The sequence below is a fragment of the Balaenoptera ricei genome, chromosome 11 (genome assembly GCF_028023285.1).
Source record: "Balaenoptera ricei isolate mBalRic1 chromosome 11, mBalRic1.hap2, whole genome shotgun sequence".
NCBI classification, from domain to species: domain Eukaryota; kingdom Metazoa; phylum Chordata; class Mammalia; order Artiodactyla; family Balaenopteridae; genus Balaenoptera; species Balaenoptera ricei.
Genome location: NC_082649.1, coordinates 70,415,347 through 70,429,840, shown reverse-complemented (window position 1 = coordinate 70,429,840; position 14,494 = coordinate 70,415,347). Strand labels below are relative to the sequence as shown.

Genomic DNA, 14,494 nt, shown 5'->3' with positions numbered 1-14,494 from the left:
GGGCAGGGGTTGGCCTCAGTCACAGGCCAGGCCGGGCCTGAGCTGGGGGTCTGCCTGAGGCAGGGGCAGGGACCTCGTACCTTCAGCCGTTACCCCTCCATTCAGGATGGGCTTCCCCATCTCATCTCGCACCAAACCATCCTCATTCGTCTTGTGCACTAGGTACAGCTCCTTCTCCTTGTCGTAGTCCAGGACGCCGACATCGCACCATTTGTACGTCAGCTTCTGACTCTTGGGGTCCTCTGAAACAGGAGGGGAGCCCACCAGTGCTCCCTGCCATGGGGTGGGAAAAGGCCCCTGCATGGGGGCAGCGGGTGCTAGGAAAGGTCTCAGTGGTCACTAGTCTGGCCTCTCTCCCACCATGCAGAGTGGGGAGCCTGCTTCCTCCCAGCTGAGCTTGCCTCTGGGGAACCAGGCAGGTCTCTCTGCCCTGATGCTCTGCATGACTCCATCAGGGCAGAGAAAGACACAGGCCAGCAGGGCTGGGACAGGAGGCAGGAAAGCCCCAAGCAAACAGGGGCTTGTTTGCTTAGTCCTTGTTTGCCTAGCCCTGTCCGAGGATCTAGGTGTAAAGCTCATCAAGTCTGAACTGGACCCCTTCAAGGCCGAGGGAAGCACTTAGGCTGCATGTGGCAGCTGAGCCCCCGGGCTCCTCCCATCAGGGCAGGGCAGGGTAGAAGACTGCTTCCCTGCAATGGCCTCAAAGTGGGCCTCGGGGGCTGTTTGGCCAGAATGGGCTTCCCACCCTCTCCCTGGGCTGAAAGCCTTTGACTACTCCAGCTCACCTCTTGCCACTGCCTCCCTCACTCATTCCTCTCCAGCCACACTGGATGTCTGGCTATTCCTATGACTTTGGAGCTTGCTCCTGCCTCAGGGCCTTAGCATTGGCTGTGTCTTCTGCCTGGAACAGTCTTCATCCAGGTCACCTCGATGCTGGCTTGTTCCCTGCTCAAGTGGCTTCTCCTTGTAGAAGCATCTCTGCCTAAAATAGCACCTTTGCCCCAGGCACTTTCTGACTTGTTACCTTGTTTGTGTGTCTCACAGAGCCTAAAGTCATACTGTGTATGCATCTTCTCCCGGCTGGAATTCCAAAGAAATTCTCCCACTGACTGATGCCAGGTAGATAAGTAAAGGAGGCTGCTGTGGGATATACCTCACCAGCTTTGGCTTTGTTTTGCTTTCCCTCCTCTTCCTAATTAGTTTCCTTTTTGAAAATGCTGACCTTGTCTTGACTCAGCTTAAAGGAAAAGATGTCACAAGAAGCCCCCAGCAGAAAGCAGAGGTCTCTGGCAGAAACGCTCCACCATTAGTGCTGCCACCCAGGGCCAGGGCCCATATGAAGCGGTGCAAGCAGAAGCACTTCAGGGAAGCCACTACCTGGTACATTTAAGGTTAATACAGCCCCAAACCTTCTGTTTTTATCACCAGGAATTGGAGATCTGGGAACAATTGAGTTAAATTATTTTTGTAATTAAGTCCAAAGTAAAGGGAACATTCTGGGTTTCTTATCTAGTTCAAAGAAATTGATTCTAGCATTAACATGTTTTTAAACTGAAACATTAACTTACAGCTTGCACAACGGACTCGCTGTGGGGCCCCTGGAGGCTGAGCAGTCTGAAAACCAGCATGGCTCTCACAATCCTATCTCTCGCCTGGGCGCCGGCCCACTGGGCCCACTCCCCACTCCACAGCGGCATATCCACGCACTGGGCAGGGAGCAGAGAGGCCTTCGCCCTGCACATGGGGACAGCCACCTCCAATCTCATAACCCAGACCTTCCTAGGATGCCTACATAGAGAGTAGTCATGCCAGCCATGGTGGCAGGCCAGGGTGGTGACCGTGGAAGGTCAGCCTGGCAGACAGCAGCAAACTGGAGAGAGCTTCCACGACCGCCAGGGCAGACCTGGGGCCAAAGGAGGGGCAGACACAGACAAGGGCAAGATATGGCAAATCTGTGCAACATCAGTGTGGGAATGTGTGTGTGGGTGTGTCAGCGGTTGTGAATGGGTGACAGTAGGCATGTGTGTGTGTGGTGAAAATGTGTATATGAGTGCAACTGTGTGTGTGTGTGAGGGACGGTGGGTGAGTGTGACAGTGGGCTTATGAATGTGTGTGTTTGAAAGCAAGTGTGTGAGTGTGAGTGTGTGACAGTGTGTGTGTTGTCCATGCAGAGGTGAAAGCCAAGAGGCCACAGTTATAGGTGGAGCAATGCGGTTTCTGGGGCAGGGGATGGAAAGCCTTGAATTGTGCCCCTTATACACATTTGAACATGTCTAATAAGCTTGCATATTTTTCATTGCCAATAAATCAAAGACTTTTTTTTTTAACATTAGACACCATCCAGCTGTCCCTTCCCCAGCCCACCCACCCATGTCATCCCTGGTCCCTGCATTTCCTTCTATGCGGCCAGCCCGCTGGCCTGTATCCCAGCTGGGAGGCCTCAAAAGGTGGGGCCCCCACCTCCCATGGTTGAGGCCCCAGGGCAGTCTAGGAGTCTACGGCTGGGCTGCCAGGACAGGATGGTGCAGACAAGATCCTGTCCCCCTGCCCTTGCTGGCCCTGCTCACCGTGCCCCAGGAAGTCATCGGTGGGCAGGAGGGCTTTTCCGGGGACAGGTTTCCTGTTCTGAGACCCTGGCTCCAAGCCCATGTTGATCCACTCACTGGGAGTCCGGCAGTCAAACTCCTCATTGTCAAATATCTGGAAGAAAACAGCAGATGCTGGGAGGAGGCGGCTCGCCCCTGGTGGACCCAGTGGGCTGGGCATGCCAGAGGGTAGGGGTGCCTGAGTAGGCCCCTCCCCAGATGCAGAAGCTGAAGACTGGGGCCCAGGGGCCTGAGTGCCTCCTCTGCTGCTCACAGGGGTCTGTGGAGTCTGGCTCTATGAAACCCTGTCCAACCAAGCCACACTGAGGTTCAAGCAGAGGGGTATCTGGGGACTCAGAGCAGGATATGGGCTCTCCCCCACCACTGGCCAGGATCACCCAGCTCAGGTCCAAGGGAAGCGGTGGCCCTTGGATTTTTCTGAGCACCCACCAGACTCAGAAACAATGGAGGTTCAGGTTGTCAGAAGGCCATCTTTATAGGGTGATATGCAACTCTGTCTCCCCATAGGGACCACCAGGCAAGAGATACTCAGGACCATGGAGAGGAAGGGCAGGGAAGTGGGTGAAAACCAGAGCAGGCTATGCTCCCTCCTTCTCCTCTGGACTCAGTTTCCCCATTGGTACCCCAAAGGGGCTACAATGGTGCCTTCCTCCACCCCAGGTCTCCCCATCCCAGTGACACCAGACGCAGTAGTCAGGAAGGCCTGAACACTACTCCACAGTCCAACTGGGCTGCTTCTTGGTGCCCGTGGGTGGGGTGGGGACAGAGCTCATGTACACAGGGTTCCCAGGCTCCCAGGGAAGAAGCAGGGAATCAGCGTCCCAGGGGTTCTGGGGCCCCTCCTGCCCCAGCCTAGGATGTCTGAAACCCCAGGAGTGGGGGTAGCGCTCTGACTATGCAGTTGTCCTGTTTGACAAGTGAGTGCTTGTGATTGCCATGGGATCCCCTTTTGAGTCTGATCCCTCTGCTGGAGTCCTGCACCCCCATCTCCTGACCATCAGCCCTCTGTGGAAGCTGGACTCACCTTCAGTGGGAGATAGATGGGGAAGAGCGGGTCATGACCCTGCTCAATGGTCTGGGGGTGGTGGGGGTCTGGGTGCCTGGGCATGAGCTTGTCGGAGTCAATGCCCTCGCTGGCCAGCAGCTGCTCAATGTCCAGGCTCAGGTACAGCCGCTTCCTCCTGGCCGAGGGCGACAAGGAAATCTCATGACAGCTCGGCTCGTGTGAGGTGTCTCCATGGGGGTCAGCAAGGGCCCAGGGAGTTGAGGCAGTAGGGGTGTGGCCCAATGACCCCTCCAGGGCCCTCCGCCCTTCTGGGACTCATCAGGAAGTGGAATGGTGGCTGGGGCTGGCGTCCTGGACCCCAACTGCCCTTGCATCCTGCCTGTCAGTTCCACCAAGTTGACTTAAATGCCACCCTCCCTGATTCCACAGCAAGGAAAGCAACTCGTTCCTATTAAGAAACCAAAGGGCTAGAAGATTTGATTTGAACACTTGCACACAGATCCATCTTAGTAACCTCTGCCATGAGGATGACCACCTAGTTGTCTACTGTCCCTCACCCCTTGAGGTGGGTGGATGCCACCTCCCAGAGGGCAGGCCCTCCCACTGCTCACCCAACCATACCTACCTCTCAATCTCAATCTTGCGGGGGCACTGGCCCGGCAGCACCAGGTAGGGCACCTGCACCTTGGGCTCATAGGCCTGCAGCGGGAAGTCAGTCTGGATGAGCAGCTTGGTGGTAGACCCGATGTGCTGATGCTCCAGGCGCTCCTCGAAGTTCTCAGGAACCTCAAAGGTTCTGACTGTGGGCAGGGGCAGGGGCAGGAGCTGCAGGGGCTCAGGCTGGGGCCCAACACCCCCAAAACACAGTGCTAGGCAGGTACCAGGCATGCAGCTTTGGGGCATGGGAAGCTCAGAGCTGGCCTGTGGCAGGGAGAAGCCAGATGTGCACCGGGCTCCCAAGGGATCATGAGCCTGGAGGACAAGGGCCTCCGGAAGGTCTGTTTTGGTCCTGCTCTCCCTGCCCAGAGCCAGCATGCTTGACCATTCCCCTCCTTTCTGCCCACAGCCCTGGTGCCAGCGGCTTTTGCTCAAGCCAGATGCTGAATCAAACTACCAGTGAGGATTAGAGCTGGATAGGAAGGCGAAGTGGTAGCTCCCTGCATGTCTGGGATGGGTTCCTGCCATCCCTACCCCAGAGGCCCTCCCAAGCATCTCTGGGTCTGAATGCCATTCACTCACTGGGACTGTTTCCAGACTCAAGACATCCTGGATACTGTAGGAGTGGGTGGCACCGCCACCCCACCCCCAGGGGACCCTCAAGTCACAAAATGGCCACCCCTCCTTAGACAGGCTTCCATTCCAGGTCTGAGGACAAGGGAGCTGGTGAAGAGAGACCCATTGATAGGGTGACGTTCCAGTTTCCCGGGACTCAGGATGTTAAATGGGAAGGAAAGTCTCAGGCAAGCCAAGACCATAGCGGTGGGGACGGGGGTGCAGGAAAATGTTTCGGGGATGAGCCACCTTTCCCAGGGCCTGGGTGGGCTCTGGACAGCTCAGTGATGGCTCCGAACAACTCCCCTGGGAGGCCCTAGTAACCCCCTCCTTGGGCCTCATGTCTCTGGGGTCAAGATGCAGTCACACCACAGGAGGGTCTACCTTGGGGGTACCCACTGGGGCTCTACAGAAGCTTCCAGAGGCTGAGCATAGGCCATCCACCTGCAGCTAAGTCAGCTCTCTTACCAGAGCTGTCAGGTGCTCGGGGAACCCCACGCTACCAAAATGGCCCGGCCCAGGGGCAGTTTTCAGATTCCTAATCATCTGCTCTTGAGCCTATGGGTCCATAACACATTCCACACCCAGGATCATGAATTCCTGGACCTGGCCCTGCGTCTCAGGAGCCAAGAAGGAGCCAGGGTGAGGACAGCAAAGCCCGGCCCCCGCCGCTGCTGGTCCGGGAGCCCTAGGCAGGCTTCCCAGGCCTTCACGTAGCCTTCTGCCAAGAGCTCTGACGGCCACGAGCCCTGACTGCCACCACCCTGTGACCCTGCCGGGCTGCTCTTCCTCACGTGGGTGGGGCCACAGAGCTGCTGACCAGCCCTGCCCCCATCCCTGCCATGGATGGCAGAAGCCCCATTCCCAGCTCCCCCGCAGCCCTCGATCTGTGGTTTGTAACCATTTTCTGGGCCACAGATACTTGTGAAACTGCTGACCACAATAGGCCGGATCCTCAGATCACTGCACAGAGGCACGTACATGTGATGTTTCCTGTGCCACTTTTGGGGATTCACAGGCCCCCAGGAGGACTGTGGGTCTCAAGAAGACAAATCTGGACAGTGCCAGCACAGAGCCAGGCCTCTCCTGGGGATAGAGTGGAAAGGCAGACAGCTGGGACCATGCAGCTTCTGGACCTGATCGAAAGGGCGTCCTGTCCGCTGGCCAGCCAGGAGGGCCCCCCCTCCAGATCCTCACTGCCTCTCAGGGCCCCACCCAGCTCGCTGCCTCTCCTGGAGCCGCCCTCTCCTCCCCTCTGCCACTGGGGACTGGCCCGCGCCCTGCAGACCTGCCCCACACCTTACAAGACTCATCACGGAGCTTGAGAGGAGTGTCCTTCTTCCCCTCTTTGGCAGTGAAATCCTGGGCGCCTTCCTGCTCCAAGCCCTGTTCTAGGTGCTGCAGCCCGAGCCAGGTAACAACTCAGACACAGTCCTGACCTCCTCCAAGCCCACGTTCCACGTTCCAGAAAACACACATGTCAATATCCTACTGTCCCCAGCCAGGCAGAGGGAAATGGGGACCTGGCCTTCAGCAGCCCCACCGCACCACAGTGCCCTTGTCACACACAGCTCTGCCAAGAGTCACAATTAAGCAGCTGTGCTTCACCGAGCACTCACCATGAGCTGGGCCCCTGCAAAGCACCTTGTTTCCTGTTATCCCCATTTCACAGTTGAGGAGATTGAAACCCTCAGCCAAGAGGAGACAATCTCCCCAAGGCCAGAGGCCCTGCTTCTAAAGGCACCCACCCACCCAGCCCCCTGGGCACTGACCTCTTGGGGTGAACTTGTCAAGGTTGGCCTGCCGCAGGAGGTCCTGGTTTGTGCAGGGGCCACGACACACTTCCTGAAACCAAACCCCATAGCCCTGAGGGAGAGTAAACATCCCAAGGACAGGCAGGATCTGGTAGGGCCCCCAAGGCCAGGTGTCTCTCCCAAGCCCACCAGAGAGCATCCCAGGGGCACAGGGACAGGGATGAGGAAGAATCAGTGAAGAGGAGTTTGCACAATTCCTCATTCAGAGGCCACAGTAGGTGACAAGCTGTGGCCACCTGGGACACCCCTGGCCCAACCCCATTCTGGTCGTGCACAGTCCCCCTCCTCACTCTGAGAACACTCCTGCTGTGTGTCCAGGGGCTGAGCCACAAGACAGAGGTACTGTAAGCCCTGCAGGTGTCTCTGTGTATTCCTCCACTGCCAAGGGCACTCTGGGACCTCTGGCACAGTGGGTATCAATGGGTCCTCACCCTATCTCTATCGGCCCCTCCCCTGCCTAAAACCATCCTAAGGCTGTCTGGGACGCACAGGGCTCTTTGAACTCTCCCCTAGTTATACCCCTTCTTCGTCTTCCCCTGCCCTCCATCTCTCTCCTCTTATTTCTACTCTCCTCCTCCATGTGGGCCATGGCCTCTGTCAGGGATCTCAAGGCTCTCTATCTTCTGTTCTCCCTGCCTGGAACACTCCCCGCAGCCCCTATCTTACCCAGCAAATTCATACCTATCTTGTAAATCTCAGCAGTACACCACCTTGTCCCAGGACCCCCTCCCCCACCAGAGCTGGGGCCGGGGGAGGGAGTATTTCCCCACCAAAGCCATTGCCCCATGACAATAGGCATATGGATGATAATCCTGGTGTATTGTCACTAGGGCTTAGTCCAGGGCCTGTCACATAGCAGGTGCTCAGTAATGAATTGTTGAATGAATGGACAGAGATGGATGGTCAGAAGGATGGGCAGATGGGTGAGTGGGTGGAAAATTGCTAGACAGATAGGTGGATGGATGGATGGATAAAAGGAAGAAAGGGCAAAAAGAACCCACAAGGAAGGCTCAGGCTTGGTAGGGTATGGCTGCCACACTCACCCCAAGTTTATCCAAGCTTCCAGGGCTGAGGATGTCAGAGTAGAACCCACGCTGCTTCATCAGTGGGTACTTCTTATCAGTGCCCGTCAGGAGCAACTTCCGGGGCTGCCCCAAGTCTGAGGGCGTGGGTGGGGCTTCAGTCAGGGGCAAAGGTGGGGTCTTGGGGTCAGGGCTTGGAGGAAGCTTCTCCGACCCAGAATCTGGTCCCTGAAGAATGCTCCCCAGGTTATGCTCCAGGTCTCTCAGACTACACTCATGGCCCACAGGAGTAGTGCTGCACTCTGGGCCCTGAGGGGTCCTTCCTGGGCTGTGGCCTTCTCTGTTAGGCTGCTCCATGCTGCTTCTCAGGGTGATGTCCCAGCCAGAGCTCCTAGGAGAAGATACTGGTGTCACTGGGCCCTTGCCAACCTCTGCTCATCCCCCAGGGCCACCAGGATACAGGGATGCCTAGTCTGCCACCCCACAACAAGCCCCAGCCCCCAGGCATAGATAACGGAGGGAAGGAGTACTCTTCTAATCTAATCACAGAGTGCCAGGAAGGTCCTGCCAGGAGACAGCAGGGCCTTCCCTAGAAGCTGTGTGAGAAATGAGACCCCAGAGTCAGAGGTTGAACACTCTATAGATGCCCCCAACCCTGTGCATCCTTCTGTACTTTCCCACCCTTCTCCCCTGTGTTACAGAGCAAGGCCGGGCTTCTCACAAGGGGAGATAAAGAGGGAGGCCCAGAGTTCACTCACTCAATGAAGAGCCCTGTTTGGTTTTCTCCAAAATAACTTTCATCCAGTTGCCCCTGGATGAAAGTGCCCCTTACCCCCATTCCCCCAACCCCAGCCCCACCCCACCCAGTCCTGCCGGACTGCCCTGACTCTTCCCAGTGTGGGGCACTGGGCCATGCCCTGCATCCCCCATGCCCATCTCCCTACCCATGCCCATCTCCCTACCCATGCCCATCTCCCTACCCATGCCCATCTCCCTACCCATGCCCATCTCCCTTACCTTACCCCAGGAGCCAGAGAACTAAATCACCTCCCGAGAGGTACCCTGACCCTCTGTTGGCCCACAGATACCTCTGCCAGCAACAGAAAGCTATTCATCCACACCCTGGCTCTTAGGATCAACCCAGCTAATGAAACTGACACCCTCTTGTCTCCCCACAGGGAACAACAGATGCACCACTGGATTGCATGCACATCCCGAGGATGAGGGTTTCCAGAGTTTTTATTGTGCGGCAAGCGAGCCCTTGCCAAGCCACTGCTGCTTTTGGCCACCTCAAAATGCACCACCAGGGGAAATCCTTGGTCAGGGGAGCACTATAAGAAACTAGATAAGGGTATGAGGAAGAAGAGGTTTGTGTGTAATGCTGGTGCAAAAACAAAAAAGGCAGTCAGGGAGATCAGATCAAGATGGCAGAGCAGTAGGATGTAGAGCTCACCTTCTCCCACAAATGCATCAAAAATACATCTACATGTGGAATGTTCCTCACAGAATATCTACTGAATGCTGGCAGAAGACCTCAGACTTCCAAAAGAGCAAGAAAATCTCCACGTAACTGGGAAGGACAAAAGAAAAAAAGAAAAAATGAGAGAAAGGAAACAGGACAGGACCTGCACCCCTGGGAGGGAGCTGTGAAAAAGGAAAAGTTTCCACACACTGGGAAGTCCCCTTACTGGTGAGGAGATCAGCCTGGACAGAGGGGGAGCTTTGCGGGAGAACGCAGCAAGCAACGGGTTTTTGGAGGACAAAGCAGAGAGAGATCTGCATAGATGGTCAGGGCCATCACCTGGCACTCCCCAGCCTGAGATGCTCATCCACTGAGGCGGGCGGGGGCTGGGTGCTGAGGCTTGAGTTTTGGAGGTCAGACCAGGGAGAGGACTGGGATTGGCTGTGTCAAGAAAGCCTGAGGGGGCCAGGGTGTGGTCGCCACAGCCGAGGGAGTCCGGGGATGAAGCCTGGGCCCGCCAGAGTGGCAAGGCTGGGGGCCACCCCCATGAGGAGAGGGGCGGGCCCGCCATAGGAGCTTCTTTCTCCCAGGCTCACTATCTGGCGGCAGGGCACCGCCTACAAGAGCTCCAGGGGTGGGTGGAGGGTCCTCCTTCCAGGGAGCACACGGCCTGCCGTGGCCACCACCAATGAGGGTCCCGCCACTGGGAGCCAACCTCTGTCCCCACCCTCCTGGGAGTGTGCACGGGGGCTGTGCATCTGCATACCCCCTATCAAGGGGATAACGACCAGCACACCCTGAAGAAAGAGAGGGCAAGCATCCAAGCCAAAAACAGCCCTCATGCCAAAAAAATATTAAACCCACACAAGCTATCAGGGATGCTCCCACATATAAATAGCCCTTCAAGACTATAGTGGATAATTGTTTCTCCTAAACACACAGAGTAAGAGAAATACAAGCAAAATGAAGAAGCAGAGGAACCACCACCAGTTAAAAGACCAAGAGAATTCCCCTGAAGGAATAAACAATGAAACAGACCTCTTCAGTCTTATAGACACCGAGTTTAAAAAGGAGGTAATGAGGGACTTCCCCGGTGGCGCAGTGGTTAAGAATCTGCCTGCCAATGCAGGGGACACAGGTTCGAGCCCTGGTCTGGGAAGATCCCACATGCCACGGAGCAACTAAGCCCGTGCGCCACAACTACTGAAGCCTGTGCACCGCAACTACTGAGTCCATGTGCCACAACTACTGAAGTCCATGCACTCTAAGGCCTGCATGCCACAACTACTGAGGCTGCACGCTGCAACTACTGAAGCCCATGCAGCTAGAGCCCATGCTCTGCAACAAGAGAAGCCACCGCAATGAGAAGCCCGTGCACCACAACAAAGAGTAGCCCCTGCTCACTGCAACTAGAGAAAGCCCGTGCACAGCAACGAAGAAGACCCAATGCAGCAAAAAATATAAAAAATAAATAAATAATTTTTTTTTAAAAAAGGCAGCAGAGATCCTAAATGATACAATAGAACAGTTAGACTTAATATTTTCAGGACATTACGTAAAAAAAAAAAAAAAACAGAATACACATTCTTTTCAAGTGCACATGGAACATTCTCTAGGACTGACCACATACTAGGGCACAAAACTAATCTCAACAAATTTAAGGGTATAGAAATTATTTCAAGCATCTTCTTTGACCACAAGGGCATGAAAATAGAAATCAACCACAGGAAAAGAAATGAGAAAAAATGATTACATGAAGACTAAACAACAAGCTACTAAAAAAGACAATGGGTCAATGAGGAAATCAAAAAGGAAATTAAAAAATACCTTGAGACAAATGACAATGAAAACACAACCATACAAAATCTATGGGATGCAGCAAAAGCAGTTCTTAGAGGGAAGTTCATAGAGATACAGGCCTTCCTCAAAAAACATGAAAAATCTCAAATAAACAGCCTAATCTACCACCTAAAAGAACTAGTAAAAGACGAACAAACAAAACCTCAAGTCAGCAGAAGGAAAGAAACATTAAAGATAGGGAGAAAATAAATAAAACAGATTTTTAAAATATAGGAAGAAATCAATAAAACCAAGAGCTGGTTCTTTGAAAGGGTAAACAAAAGGGATAAACCTCTGGCCAGGCTTACCAAGAAGAGAAAAGAGAGAACACAAATAAACAAAATAAGAAATGAAAAAGGAGAAATATCAACTGATACTGCAGAAATACAGAAAACCATAAGAGGATACTATGAACAATTATATGCCAACAAATTTGACAACCTAGAAGAAATGGACAATTTTCTAGAAACATACAGCCCACCAAAATTGAATCAAAAAGAAATAGATAATTTGAACAGACTGATCACTAGAAGTGAAATAGAATCTGCAATTAAAAACAAAAAACAAAAAAACTTCCTACAAACAAAAGTCCAGGACCAGATGGCTTCACAGGTGAATTCCACCAAACATACAAAGAAGAACTTATACCGATTCTTCTCAAACTCTTCCAAAAGAGGAGGGAACACTCCCAAAAGACATTCTATGAAGCCACCATCACCCTGATACCAAAACCAGACAAAGACACCACCAAAAAAAGAAAATTACAGGCAATTTCTGATGAATATAGATGCAAAAATTCTCAACAAAATATTAGTAAACTGAATCCAAGGACACATAAAGAAGATCATACACCGTGACCCAGTTAGATCACCTGGTAGCCATTTTGGTTTGCGTCAGAGGAAGCTTCAGGTTGGATTCACTGACATTCAACCCCACGTGACCTGACCACCCACCAAGCACTGGGCTGGATGGACACAGATGAACAAGGGTATTTGATCCTCACTACAGGTACTACTAGAATCACCAATCCACAAACAAGGAAACTAAGGTCCAGAGACGTCAAGAAACTTGGAAAAGACACACAGCCAAGAAGTGGCAGAACCAGAATAGAAACTGAGGTCTCCGCCTCTGGCTGACCCAAAGATTGCTGTCCTTAGCACCACAACAGTGGTTCTCAAACTGTGTGCCAAGGAGCCCTGAGGTTCTGCAAGGTGAGTGCCTAAGCAGGAGGGCTTCTGAGCCACCCACCCGTGATTCAACAAGGATCCTGCACCCTTATCGGTTTCACATATTCTGTTCGTGCTCAAATGCAGCAATTTTCAAGTAACACTGATCTCTGGAATCTCGACACCTAGCACGGGACTGGCATGGGCTTGGCACATGGTAGGTGCCTAGAAAGTGGTGAATGATTGTGAGAATGAACGAATGAATGAATGGGGTAAGTAAAGGAAGGAAGTTGATCTCTGTAAGCTCTGTGAGACAGATGCAGCAGTACTCTGCCAATTTACAGATGGGAACCAAAAGGACTAAGAAGATTGGACGTGGTCGGGCTCAGGAGAGGCACTGGTGGCTGATAAGGACCAGAATCCTGGCTTTTTCCCTGCATGGGAAACGACAGGGAGAGGACTACATTCTCAGCATGGGGTGTGGTCACTATGGGACTTATCTGCAAGGTTGTTTAAAAGTGCACCCCACTCCCTTCCCACTGGCCAAGGCAGAGAAACGGCATGGGGGCTCATGGACAGGGATGTGGACCCTGGGCCGGGAGCGCGTCCTCCTTTCTGTGCATTTGCCCTCTGAGACTTATCGAGGTCCCCCTGCAGGCGCTTGCCCCGCCATCCCGTGGGCCCACCGACCTACCGGCTCCACCGCACAAGTTGTGGGGTCCCGCTGCCCGTTTCTAGGGAGGGACGCCGGGCCCGTTGCTAAGGGGCGGGACCATCCGGCAAGGCTGGAGGGAGCTTCCGCCAGTGAACCTCCGCAGGTCTGCACTAGCCTCCCTACACACTCCTGACTTGGTTCCTCCCGCCCCAACTCACGCGGCTTCCCCCACCCAGAGCTTCGCCACCTCCGAGGGGCGGGTTCGGGGCCAGCGGGAAAGTGTCAGCCGTCTAGGCTCTCAAATCCAGGCTCCATTATCCATCTCCCCTCCCAGACTTTTCTAGAGAAAGAGACAAAACAGCCAAATGCTGTTTTCAAAGTGCGACAACTCTGATTGAATCCTGTTTAAAAGAAAAAAAAAAAAGCTATGTAAACAACGTGGGAATAAAAATTGGGGAAATTTACCGGAAAGGGTCGTTTCTGTTCCCCCGGAGGCTCAGCTTAAACACACACACATACATACACAGCCGGGCTGCAACTCCACCTCAGCCCTCCGCCGGGTGGGCAGTGGATGAACCTCCCCCGCCCCCCCCCCCCGCCCCCGCAAGGTGCCCATCTGCTCCAAGACCTGGCATGGGTTCAGGCTTAGATCCTCCTTCCTGCCCTGGATATTATTGTTAATTTTCTCAGATGTGATAATGTTATTGTGGTTATACAGAAGACTGTCCTTGTTTTAGCTGATGTGCACTAAAGAATTTAAGGACAAATGTCAGGATGTCTGCTGCTGGGACTTCCTTTCACATGGTTCAGCAAAATTTATACATAGATAACTATATAGAGAGAGGAGATAAAGCAAAAGTGGTCCAATACTGATAATTAGGGGATCTGAAGGTATACAGATGCCCACTCTACCCACCAGTCTTTTCATTTTTCTATAAGGAAAAGAGGTGGGTTACAAACCAAAGAAAATGTAAAAATCACTCCACCTTAATCTGAGAATCCCTGCCCAGAGCCTTCTCAGAACTGGCCTCATTTCATAGATGGGGAAACTGAGGCTTGGTAAGACAGGTTAGTGTTGGGGGAGGTGGTAGGACCTGATGCTCATCATGCAAATGCCCGATTTTATTTGACATTTTAGTAATGCTGACTTGGTGCCAGGCCTGTGCTGGGGACTAAGTGTCCAGATTTGAACTGGACGCTGTCCCTACCATAAAATGTCTACTAAGTGGGAGACAGCCAGAGAGACCAGGCCACAAAGAACCCAGAGGCAGGGTATAAGCTGTGACTAGAGAGAATGATTCAGCCTTTGCACTGACTTCTGCTTCCTCTGTCCAGAACATCTCTCTCCACCAACTCCTACTCCTGGCCAACTCCTATTCATCCTTCAAGACCCAATGCTGATATAACCTTTCCTGAGCCTGAACCATAGTTTACTTTGCTTTTCTTGTTGGCATTCACACAATAGGTACTTGGTGACCATAGCAGAAGGAAGGAAAGAGTGTGAGGGGGATTGAAGGCAAGAATGGCCACAGCTCTTCGAGGGGACAGAGACTCCCAAAGCCCTGTTTTGGGCAGCTTGGCTCCTCTGTAGGTCTGGGGATAGGCTGTGTACCCCAATCAGCCTGTGGAGAGGCACCTGCTTCCCCTCTTTT

The 14,494-nt window shown here is 53.3% G+C and overlaps 1 protein-coding gene across 1 annotated transcript in view; it reads right to left on the bottom strand.

Moving 5' to 3' along the window:
* Window positions 1-14,494, bottom strand: part of DNAH1 (dynein axonemal heavy chain 1) — an 85,027-nt gene that overhangs the window by 61,299 nt on the left and 9,234 nt on the right. The window contains exons 2-7 of the mRNA XM_059939830.1: window positions 7,742-8,111; window positions 6,657-6,729; window positions 4,238-4,412; window positions 3,631-3,787; window positions 2,568-2,700; window positions 81-242 (exon numbers count right to left, since the gene is read on the bottom strand). Coding sequence (XP_059795813.1) covers window positions 81-242; window positions 2,568-2,700; window positions 3,631-3,787; window positions 4,238-4,412; window positions 6,657-6,729; window positions 7,742-8,077 — 1,036 coding nt within the window. The 5' untranslated portion in view covers window positions 8,078-8,111. The remainder of the gene's footprint in view (window positions 1-80; window positions 243-2,567; window positions 2,701-3,630; window positions 3,788-4,237; window positions 4,413-6,656; window positions 6,730-7,741; window positions 8,112-14,494) is intronic.